Source organism: Lonchura striata, chromosome Z (genome assembly GCF_050655825.1).
Source record: "Lonchura striata isolate lonStrDom1 chromosome Z, ASM5065582v1, whole genome shotgun sequence".
Lineage (NCBI taxonomy): Eukaryota > Metazoa > Chordata > Aves > Passeriformes > Estrildidae > Lonchura > Lonchura striata.
In genome coordinates this window covers 75,206,169-75,218,679 of record NC_140740.1, presented here as the reverse complement: position 1 = coordinate 75,218,679, position 12,511 = coordinate 75,206,169, and the positions used below count along the sequence as shown (strand labels likewise).

At 36.7% G+C, this 12,511-nt stretch overlaps 1 protein-coding gene across 4 annotated transcripts in view; it reads left to right on the top strand.

Moving 5' to 3' along the window:
- Positions 1-12,511, top strand: part of DMGDH (dimethylglycine dehydrogenase) — an 86,792-nt gene that overhangs the window by 59,525 nt on the left and 14,756 nt on the right. For all 4 annotated transcript variants that reach the window (XM_085566369.1, XM_021531115.4, XM_085566368.1 and 1 more), the window contains 5 exons: positions 3,891-4,139; positions 5,339-5,537; positions 8,667-8,836; positions 9,005-9,158; positions 10,028-10,193. In XM_085566369.1, coding sequence (XP_085422495.1) covers positions 3,891-4,139; positions 5,339-5,537; positions 8,667-8,836; positions 9,005-9,158; positions 10,028-10,193 — 938 coding nt within the window. The remainder of the gene's footprint in view (positions 1-3,890; positions 4,140-5,338; positions 5,538-8,666; positions 8,837-9,004; positions 9,159-10,027; positions 10,194-12,511) is intronic.

The following is a 12,511-nucleotide window of genomic DNA, read 5'->3' as shown; positions in this document are numbered from 1 at the left end:
TTTGTAGTATAGTTATCTGCCTTTGGCTAATATGTCAAGATTAGGCAGGGTTTTCTGGTAAATGTTTTTCAAAGCTTATTTGTAAATACTAGAATTCACTCTTGTGAGTTTTTCATAAGCCTTTATAATTATTTAATAAGTTTTAAAATCAACAATATATTTACTTAATTCTCCTGTGTAGTTAACTGTTCAGCCAAAATGAATATTTGAAGCACATATTGCTTAACATTCTGGCTAATGATGTAAAATCAATAGTGTATAACACATATCTCTTATAAATGTTTTCTCAGATAACATTCATTCTTTTTCTCAGCCTTGCCTCATTCCACTACATATCATGACTTGTATGATTTTAGGCTCATGTTGCAGAGAAAAATACATCAGAAAGCTCTTCATGTTCCCTCTCCCCCTCCCCACCTCACCCTGCAACTGACATCTGCTGCAGAACTGGAACAAACTAGTTCCAACCAATCTTTAGCTGTTCCTTATGTGAGATTTCCATTTTAGAGGAAAGCAGATGCCTAATAAATAATCCCTGACATGAAGCAGCTATACTGAGCCTGCTGAAGTTATTTGCAGCCTATTTATAATGGAATGTTTCATTAAAATTTCCAAAAATAGTGAGTTTTTCTGTATATACAATGTGGGGGTGTGTATATAAGCATGTATTTTCAGACATTTAAGCGCTATATATGCAAGCATTTATATATAGCAGTAGAAGATTATCTTTTTCAAAACCAAGAAATGGTCAGATGACATACTTCAGCAGATATGTTAAGTAATACTACCACTAAATATTTCAGCATCAGATGTTTTCAGTGTCTAGAATTTAATCTTCACAAATGTCCCAGAGATATAATGTATGCCTTCATTTATCTCTAGTATGTGTGATATGACTTGACATCTGCTTCCAATAAGAATTTTATTTCAGAGAATATATTCTTCTTTTAGCCATTTTTGTTTTTGTTCAAAAAACTTAAACAAAGAAACCATAGTATTTTTTTAGTACATGTCACCCTTTGTTATTTTAAGCAATTTTAAAAGTACTTATCATAAATGTGTCTTTTTTAGATATACATTACTGTAAATTTTATTTTAAACAAACCTAAAGTATTTGTCTCTTACTTAAAAACACTTTAAAATTAGTTGTGTATGTAATGTTATTCTCAAAATCTAACTGCTAAGAATTTCTTACTAAGAAAGAAGCAAAGCTGTTTCAAAGACCTATTTTTCTGCTGCTTTAATTTTTCTGTTCTCTGTGGATCATTAGCTCACCTTACCTTAAAATAGTTTTATTTGTAGGTGACATGAAAATGCCCAAATCAAAACAAGTTGCCTAAAGATTGTTAGCTGCCACTTAAATCCACATTTTTGTGTGTCCTGTGTAATGAAGGAAACCCTTGCATATGTGCTAGAAATGCAGATTTATACAAATTTTTTCATTGACTTCTGTAGAGGAGAACATAAGTCATGTTTCATTAGCCTTAAAGGACGTTTTGGATCACTCACTCTATATGATTATGGCATAATCATCTCTCAACCAATTTAAGTGACATAACAAGTGTTCTGGCAATGAGACTCCTTCAAATGCTGAGATGCCATTTAGAAGAAAAAGCCTTATATATGACAACTGCAACAAATGCTAGTTTCTAGCATTTACTGGGCAGGGCCTTTTAGCTGATCAGATCTCTTGAAGGTGATAGGGGATTTCCTCTGCTGCTTTGCCTTAGCTGGCTGTCAGTGATTGTTAAGTGAATTACCACAGAAAAGGTTTTCCTTGGAAAAACACATTTTTTTAAAACTGTGAGTGTTAGGCCCTGTGGCTGGTTTGTAATATTAAATAAGAGAGTGACAGCCATCCTGGCGTGGGGGAATGGCACAAGGCCAGCACGGTCCAGTTCAACTTTCCTAATTGTCCTGGCTTTAAGCCATGCTGGAGGTGAGAGGATGCATTCCCGGTTAATGTCAGCAAGCAGCATGATCCGGCTGCTCCCCACGGGACAGGGAGCCAAGCAGGGTAACCAGGCTGGCCGAGCCAGCAAGGTTCTGTCCAGCAGGGCACAGGGGACAGAGCAGGGAGGGCCCAAGAGCTGCAGCTGGGGTCAGCCCATGGTCCAGATGGACTCGTGGAGATGAGGCACATTCAGATCCATAGAGATGAAGCCAGGCTGAGGCCAAGCCAGGAATGTTACCACAGGTCAGGAACGGGTCTGGTGACGGTAATAGAGGTCAAATGATGCCCGCCAATCAATAAGCAGGACTGTAGATTTGAGACTGAGCTGAGGTCAAGCTGAGAAGTAGATCCACGGATCAGGGTCTGGATCAATGTGTTCCATGGCCAGGCACAGGCATGGTTGTGACAGAGCTGTAAACAGGCACACAACCAAACCAGCTCAGACAGGTTCTAAAGGACCTGAGCTGACCTGGAATGAGACTCCTGTGCCCACAGGTATGGGTGGACATCCCAGGTGAAGCTATTCAAGCTCATTATGCCTTTTGGTGTCCTTGGGGTACTGAGGAATTTTGAAGAATTTGGTCTTGGAGAGTACGGAATTGAAGAGAGAGGTAGGAGAATTTGGTTAAGACAAGTAAACAGCAAAAAGGAAGAAAAGTTGCACATTAAGATGGGCAGCATGAAATGTATGTCCCAGGAGAAGGGACAGCTGTGTTATGTAGAAAATCTTGCTGGAGATATTTTGTCTTAAGCAGTTTGGAGTCAGCTGGTTACACAGGAACCAGGCTGATTTGCCTTCTTTTACTTGGTGCCATATGGCACATAGCCTTTTATTTGGAAGGCCCTGCTACCTCTTCATTTGTCTTCCTCCAACCCTCACTCCCAAACTCCTCTGAAACTCTTATTTCATTGTATATTCCCCTTTCATTCCCACTCTTGAGACCTCTACTCCTTGATATAAAAGTCAAGAGAGTGGGGCTGAGGTATATTAAAAGCATCTTAGAGCAGCTACTCTTCCAGTCAGTTGTACCTGTCTGATTCCCAAGTCTGCTTCGTTCCAGCCTCATACAAGATGTGAGTCATGATGCAGAGCCCAAACTAGTGTTTTGCAGTTAAGTGGTTTCCACTGCTTCATTCTGACACAGGTACCTTACTAAGTGAGCGTGCCTTACCAACTTAAATCAGGAGAATTAAGTCTTCTCTAACTTCTCTCTCACATCATGCATGAAGGATCTTGAGCCAGCTTCAGAGGCAGGGAAATGGTTGCTTGCATTTTCTGGTCAGAGTCTGTACCAGAACTTCTAATTTGACAGCTGTGGGATAGCACACTTGACAATTCACGAACACAAGCATCATTATGAATTGATGGCTGTGTGAAAGACATAATTAATGTGAGTCATATGATGCATGTAGAAGAGGAGAGAAGCTCTAATTCCTGAGGCTAGTTGCCTGAAAAGTACTGCCTTAGTCTGTTGGGATGTTAGGACTCAACCCGTGTCTTGGTAAAGCATCCTAACTCATTTGGTTGATAGTAAGGGGCTTGGTTGACACTTCTGATTTTATGTGTCTCTAACTTTGATAGGAGTACATTGCACACCTACTTTACTGAAATAAGCCATGGGGTTTCTGCAACTGTTAATTAAATTATCTTCTGAACTTTTAGAAGTCTAATTTATAATTTACTAGTTATATTTTAATATGTGCATACAATAATAATATATAGTAGTATAATTAGGAAAAAAGGACATGGAATATAAAGGGGGAAAATATGCTAGATAAAATTAAAAATAAATGAAAAATAGAAGTATGGGGTAAAAATCTGTCACACAAACATAAAAGCACAGTGTGTACTGCAAATATTTTACTGTCATTTTCCATTCACTTAAATGAGTGTTTGAATATTTCTATTTTGGTTTGGTTTTTTTTAATTCCCTAGGCTTCTGGGCCCGTGACATAGGCAAGATGATTGGCCTGCAGCACCCTCTAATACCTGTTCATCACCAGTATGTTGTAACATCAACTGTCCCTGAAGTGAAAGCCCTAAAAAAAGAATTGCCTGTGATTCGTGACTTAGAAGGATCATATTATCTAAGGCAAGAAAGGGATGGTCTTTTGTTTGGTCCATATGAAAGTGAAGAGAAAATGAAGCTGCAAGAGTCATGGGTAACAAATGGAGTTCCACCAGGTGATTAAGAACATTAAATATTTAAACATAATAAGCACTAGCGCACATTTTAATATTCATAAATCACAGGCTGTCACGCTGCCTTATGTGACAGAAAATACAAAATATTTGCAATGAATGATTGTAATGCAAAAACTTTTTTTCAAATAATAGTTCTGACTCTAACAATAAAAGATAACAGAAATACAAATGTAACGTAAGAAAACCCTACTAACATTGTAGTCTTACCCTACTTCCTGAAGCATTTACAAAATCTGCACTGTATAGTCCTTTATGCCTGAGTAGAATTTTTTCTAAGTTACAATTCTCTCCAGCATGCTGACAGGGGCCCTGGATATTTATTGATACCCCAGAGATATTGTGATCATCAAATAGGAACAGCAAAGCAACGTCTTAGACAAAATGCTGTGCTTGGATATAAGTGCAAGAGAGCTGTAGGCATGTATAGAATACAAAAATATTCTATGTCATACAGCTGCTTACTAAAAACCATTATAAATCATTGTGTTATATCTAGGCTCCAACTTTCCATTCGCTTCCAGACAGTAAGTTATACTAAGTAATTAGAATTGCTGTTTTAAAAAACACAGTATTTCCTACAGAAGGGCAGTTAACACAATTCAATTTTGGATAGCCCTGTCACAGCTTCTTGAAATTACTGTCTCCAGTAGCATCAAGTTCCTCTACGTAATGATGTTCAGCCATACTTGGAGTCCAAACTGAATGGTGAAATGTACCCAGAAATTCATATGATTTCATGGAAATCATAAGCAGATATAGGAAGCATCTTTTTTCCCCTCCTCAAATTATTGGCATATTGAGAAAAACAAGTGGGTCTTATTAATGTAGATGAAAGTTTCTGTGTGTCTTCTCTTCCTTTCTACTTCATTGTTGAATTTGCATGACCTTAGGGTTAAACAAATATGTATAAAGGATAGTATAATTGCAGTGACAAATAAACTTGGTCCTGCTGGTAACTAGGTTTTTATGTATGCCATTTTTCCTATGTAAGATGACAAAAGCTTGAACATATGCACTGATTATTCCCATAAAACTTTTATATATAGCTAGACAGCTGTATTGATATAGATAACTATTGTATAGATAGCTGTATTTATATATAGATACTATAGCTGTACTGAAAATATGCATTCTCTGTGTAAATATGTATATATAATAAGAGTCAATTACTTGTGCAGGATTTGGAAAAGAACTTTTTGAGTCTGATTTAGACAGAATAATGGAGCATATTGAGGCTGCCATGGAAATGGTCCCTGTTTTGAGAAAAGCAGACATCATAAACACAATTTCAGGTCCTATCACCTATTCTCCAGACATTCTTCCTATGGTGGGACCACATCAGGGTGTCAGAAATTACTGGGTAGCTATTGGCTTCGGGTGAGTAAATTCTTTGTGATAATTTTTGTCTGTCATATTGTTAAAATGGTAGTCAGCTCAAGCCTTGTGCATTTTAATGGGCTTGGGAGTAATTTTGCACATATTTTATGTTAAATGTATTTGCAAAAATCTTAATAACTACAACCTGTATAATGTAAGATCATCCTTCTCACTTATTTTATTACTCTCAGTAATTTTTTGCTTCCTCCTTTTAATGTGGAGACCAATACCTGTGACACTTTGTGAAGCAACAAGAAATGGTAATACTTCACACTGTCTATGGAGCAATTTGAAGTTACAAAAGTACTGGGTTTAAAAGTATACTTTCAGTTAATTTTATTTCTTGCTTTGAATTACACTGTATTTTACAATTGTCTGTGGTTTCACAGAAGATAGACAAAAATGAATGTGCAGTATGCAGTTCCATGTGAAGAAGTGAAGACATATTAAATAGAAGGCATTCCAGTATAGTGTGTAACTCACTGCAGGGATACAAATCCAGTGTTCCTGACTGTTGAAAGTGGAGCTGAAAAATTATATTGCTGGGTATTGGGGGAAATCAAATAAAGATGGCAGTCCAACAATAGAAATATATGGTTTACTAGTGTCAGTCTCCTACCTCTTACGGTGTTTTTCTTGAATGTGATTTACATCTTATTTAGTACAGCTGTATGAAGCCGGTGTTAAAACACCAGCATCTCTTTAATTGTCTTAGTTTGACCATTGATTTAAGATGGATAGAATGAACCAAATACAATTCCAAGTAGATGTTATTGCACTCATTTTATTTACATTGTTTTTCCAATTGCCTAATTTGCTGTTCAAAATCCAGCTCAGCTTTTTCCAGTTTTCTTTCATTCCAAACCAAACAACCGTCCGATCATAAGATAAGGCAGTATCACTAGCATGCTTTCTGAGGCCCTCAAAATAAAAGAGCTTGGTAATTTTGCAATGATTCATTGTGAAAGGTATTCACCTTTGCTGCTTGGATTTTTTAAAAAAATAATGTTATCTTTCAGTAACATTTGCAGAACTTATAGTTACAAAAGCAGTTTGCCTAGACCTTGTTCACTAAAACGTCTGTTTAAGTTCATTACTCTGTGGCCAGACTTTGAAGCATGTTTTTCTTTCTTGGTGTCAAGGGGAGCAGAATCAAATTCCATATGTAAAATATTGAAGACTAGTGTTGCATGTCTAATTTTCTTGAAACAATTTATTTCAGGAGTTTGATTAATCTCAAAGTGCTTAGACACAGGTTGCAATTATGTGGCTGCCATTGGAATACTTTGCTTTTCAGGGACTTTTGACTCTCTGTTCTATGCTTCTGGGTCACTGCAGTGGTTCTAGCAGTGTTGTAATTTTTTGTGTGCATTAGCAAATCCTTATCTTGCAGTCAACTAGTGGGGACATTGTGACAGAGGACTTAGTGCTTTTAGATTAGAGGATTTTTATTATCTAAAATTAGTAGCTTGCTAGGCATTTTAACATGCAAAGAAGTTAGGTATAGTTAGCAGAGTTTGTAGCACTATTTATTATTAAGGTTGCTCAATGCTTCCCATTTATAGTTACTTAAAGTTTTGAAAATATTAACAAGAGTAGTTCAGGATTTTATTCATAAAAGTTTAATTCAAAGCAGTAATTCCATAACCTGGGACAAAGAATAGAAATGGAATTTCTTGAAAGTGGGTGAGATGCACCAACTCGTAAGTATGAGACAAGAATGTGACAGGCGCGGGGAGTTAATCTGCCAGGAATTGGAAGGAGAGAAGAATAACTGTTCATGTTCATTAAGGAAATTTTGTCTAAATCATAAGAAGGCTGGGATTCCTACACTGTACCACGCTTCATAGCAACTTGTAATATCCTATCCCTGAAATGCTTATTTCATTCTTGTGCAGTAGAATTGCAGTGGTTGTATCTACACAATCCCTCTTGTCCGAGTTAAAGAGGGATTTGGGCGCCCTATGTAAATGTAAAATCTCAGGCTGTACCTCTAGTCACAAGGGAGCCTCTTCTGCACTGATTTGCTCCTGGGCTTGCCCTGCCATCAGCTCAGCAGTCTTCAGCTGAAGCTAAAAGTCTGCATTGTGTTTGGTCTGTCACCACTCACAATCTCTTTGCTGCTCTCCTTTGCTTTTGGCTGCCGAGAATGGCACAGGCAGACTTAAACTGCCTAAGATTTCATCTGGAGCTGTGCTTAAAGGCATTATAAGCTTTTATGGTACCAAAGCTGGAATTCATTAATAACTAAGAGTTGCTAAATTGAATTAGCACCAGCAACAGCTAACTCTTCTGTAGTGGCAGTTTACAAGCACTCATCCTTCCTGTATCCTCTGCAGTGATAGAATTTTGTGCTGAGTCTGAAGATTTGTGCTGAACTGCAGTGTAGTGACAGTAGTTGACAGACTTATTTAATGTACTCTGGTTTTTTATGTTTTTATTTTATTTAGATAAATAAGTAAATAACAGATAAAATGCTATGTCAAATTCATATAATTGCTATTATGGATTAATTCTTCTTGTGCAGATGCTTTAGAATTAAATGATTACTTCTTTTTTTTTTCCCTTCTTGGCAAAGTCCTGCCTTTTGTAACTGAAGACATAGAATTCAGATTGCAAAGCTGATGACCATCGGTTTAAGTTGGTTTTATCTTCATCATTCTGCTTAAGTGTCTATGGTTCAGTTGCTGCATGTTAATCTAAACTTGATTTGGGACAGACTTACTGTTTATTCAAGGATTTTTCTGTTGTGCTCATGGGAGCATTTAACAAACAACTAATTTTTACATATTCTAGACAGAAGGATATTTTGGCAGTTTTTTTGAAGACATTGTGATATTAAAAGTTATTAAAAATTTTAAATCATATGGTGTTAATGATTATTTGTCATTAAACTGCAACTGCTGTACATTACCAATGACATTCTGCTGCTGACAGTGCAGCTGTAGAAATACCCATTAATATAGAATTTAATTTCTGAAAAGACAACAAAACAGAACAAAATTTTTTAAAAAGAGGGGAAAATTCAAAATACTTTAGGGGTTGTGTTAGTAGTATATGCTAGTACTGATTTTAAAAAGCAAAAGATAAAATACTTGGCGCTGCAGGACTTTTTTTCCTGTTTTTCAGGTATGGCATTATACATGCTGGTGGCATGGGAAAGTACCTCAGTGACTGGATCCTTGAAGGGGAACCTCCATTCGACCTGATAGAGGTAGATCCAAACCGCTATGGAAAGTGGACCACTACAGAATACACAGCAGCCAAAGCAAGAGAATCCTATGGCTTTAATAACATTGGTAAGATATTTTTTAAAATGCATTTATGTCCTGAAGATGGATTCCTGCAAAGCTTGTATCTAGATTTCTTTGCTTATGGGTGTGTTTTCTATCTTGGATCCTGGTTTTTATCATGACATAGCTTTTGGTGATTTTTGGTTTTGGGTTTTTTTCTTTTCCTCCCTCTAGTTGGTTACCCTAAAGAAGAAAGATTTGCTGGGAGACCAACAGAGAGAACCAGTGGGCTGTATGATTTGCTAAAGTCAAAATGTTCAATGGGATTCCATGCAGGATGGGAGCAACCTCATTGGTTCTATAAACCTGGAGATGAGACTGGATACAGGTAAGTGAAATATTAATTTTTTTTCTTCCTCTAAAAGATTGTCATGATAGCAAGAGTCATCATTGCATTTATCATTCATTTCAGCAACAGGTATAATTAGATTGATCTTCTATTCTTGCTTTTTCCATAGTTTAGAATACATTTTATTCTGATAATGCAGATATTTCAAAACACACATCAAGTTATCTTGTATCTGTTCTAGATTTGAGATACCAGAAAGTAACCTAGCTCAAGGAAGAGCTTGGAAAACAACTTTTTCATTATAAATCTGAGTTTTTCTCCACCTCTTAGTATTTGATCAGCATCACAGTATAATATTTTCACGAAAAATCTCATTCCTCTCTGTGTAAATGTCTGGAGAGGAGAAGCACAATATTCTTTGCCTTTTTTCCCCCTTCTCTATGCCTGCTTGGCTAGTTACCTGCCTGCATCAGGAAGTCTCCAGCAAATAAATATTTTCTGTGGGGATATTGGAGTCTAATCTAAATGAGGCTCATGAAGGAATAAAGAGACGCATTTTGCTGTTCAGAAATAAAGTTTTTGACACCTCAAACTTAAATGATTCATCAACAAAGTATGCTGTAAATCTACTCGTGACAGACCACTACTTATTCTAACATTTGAACAGTTCACAGTTTATTATATGAAGTGGTTGATAGAGTATCAACCCGTATCTTTCTGTGTTGTTAAAGGATTTTAATTATTAAGCTGTGTTAGACTAAGGAAAATATTGGGTAAGGTACCTACTTAGGAAAGTCTGTATTTTTTGGATGATTATTAAACTGACTGAAACACTGAAGACTATGTTTTGCTGCAAAGAGTGCAAAATTTCTAAATTTTGTTTTATGTGTCTAAATGCTCTGTTTCAGACCCAGTTTTCGTCGCACAAATTGGTTTGACCCTGTGGGTCGTGAGTACAAACAAGTTATGGAAAAAGTTGGTGTGATTGACCTGTCACCATTTGGCAAGTTTAAAGTAAAAGGCACAGATTCTGTTAAACTGCTTGATCATCTATTTGCAAATGTTGTTCCGAAGGTAAATGAGACAGTGGTAATTGTTGTAATGTACAACTTAGACAAGCTCCGTTTCAGATATGGAAAATGAACCATAATATTATAATAATATTCCTTGGATACCAAATACACAGATCCTTTGGAGAAGTTTCTGTGTCAGGTGTATTGCTTTCAGTTAAAAGCACAGAAATGGAGTTTATATTAGACTAGCCCTATGCAGAAGTACCTTTCAGCAGGGATCATTGAATCAGAATGGATGAGGTTGGAAGGGACATCTGGATATCATCTTGTCCAACCCCCCGTTGGACAAGCATTGCCTGGAGCTCGTTGCCTAGGAGTATATTCAGATGGCTTTTGAGTTAACTGGGCAACTGGCTCCTATGCTTAGCCACTTTATAGTAAAAAAATATTTCCTTATGTCCTCAGATAGTCTCCTGTGTTTCAAATCCTTTTCTAGAAAACACAAGTGAATCCTACCTGGAATTTTTTTTACAGTGGAATAGCTTGGTAGCTACCTGCCTGAAATTGTGCTTTATGGTGGCAGCATGATCAGCAGAGCAGAACAGTGGAAGAGGCTCTTGCCTGACCACAGTTGAATGAGTTTCCAAGGGAGAAACTTTGTCTTTTTATTCAAATGAGACATGAGACCCATTGTTTTCCTCGACTAAGTATACTGCCTCTGCTTCACCTCTGGCTGTCTGCTGTGGGCAGGATTGCAAATACTCAGGAGATTCCACGTCACCTTACATGTATTGTTTCTTCTCAAGTGTGGCTGTTCATAGATCCTCAGAGTATGTTCCTGTGCTCAAAAATGGCATACTTTGACAAACTACCCCAGATTTCTTATTTTGTCTTCCGATTTTAGTCCTTAGTCTTTTTATTTCCTACTTTGTCAAACACTCTCATGTAGTGTCTTTAACTTTAGAGATACACCTCCAGCAAATAGATTGTTCCTATCTGAAGTGACCCTGCAGTTGCAGGATGACTTGGGTTGGTCATTTCATTAAGTATTTGCAGTAGGTGTCAGTTTTGGTTGCTTCAGACACCAAAGGGAGAAAACATAGGAAACAGCAGTATGCTGAGACTATAGTTTTGAGGATAGATAAGATCTTCTGAAAGGTTAAAGCCAACTCAGTGGGAAGGAACAAAATTGATATCCTAGGAGGAAAAAGAACTTGAATTTCCATCTAGTCATATTTTTTAATTGGTATTAACTTTGTGGTAACAATTTGAATTGAAAGTTTATCTTCTGTCTAGCTTGGGGTAGAGGCAGAGTAACGGTCATCAGTGGGCATGGATAATTTTTGCTGAATATGTGAATATGTGGTACAGGGAAGTCAAGATTAAACAGCAAATGATGAGAACAAACCAAGTGCTTTCTACAGAGTTTAATCAATGATGCTAAGGGAAAGTTAGGTGGCAAAGCAGAAGTTTATGAGTCCACTTCAAAATCTAGCATTCACAGCTGTTGTTATTTAAACTGCTTGACTGCTTGATTTTTAGCCCATTCATGCTTGTCTCCATCATAAAATAATCCAGTGGAGTTACCAGTGATATTTGTATTGCAATTGGACTGAGAGTGACCAGCATCAGGTCCTGAAAATTCAACTGTATGCCTGTAATATACCAATAATTATGTCAGAATTAATTGATGTAATAAGACCTGAAAAAAATCTTAATATCTGAAATATTTTTTTTCCTTGCTTGGTTCATTGTATGGAATCTGGCTGTTGACTGGGTTATTGATAAGTTTTGGTGAAAGCAGAATTAAAGCAGAAAGATTAAATTCTGCCTCTGGAACCAGGCCAGCACAACAGCTATGGCACATTCACATTTCTGTTTCTATGGATGGTATATGTATGAACTTGGATGTGTTTTATGGTCACTGCTAAGTAACTATTACTTGAAATTTTGTCTCTAGGGATTGAGTTTCTATACAGAATCTGATTCAAATGTGCAGAGATATATATTCATAGTCAGCAACCACAAAAAATAGAAAAGCATCCATAAATCAGGGCCACAAAAGCATAAGCCAGCTCAGTATTTCTCTCTTTATAGTAAGGGGAAAAGCATATGTTATTCTCTTGGGACCTAAAATCTTGTTCACAGGATTGAAAAAGAATATTCATGTCAATTACATGGACAATTTTTTATTTAGATGAAAACAAATGTAGCTTAAGAGTAGCTTAAGGAAATGTTTATAAAAGTCTTGATTTATTTTTAAATTTTCCATTTTTTCTATAAAGGAAAAAGTGATGTTTCTACTCTAAAGCTTGAGATTGGCCAGCTGTGTATCTCTCCACTCCTATTATAGCATAGCAGAATAAACATTAAAAAATT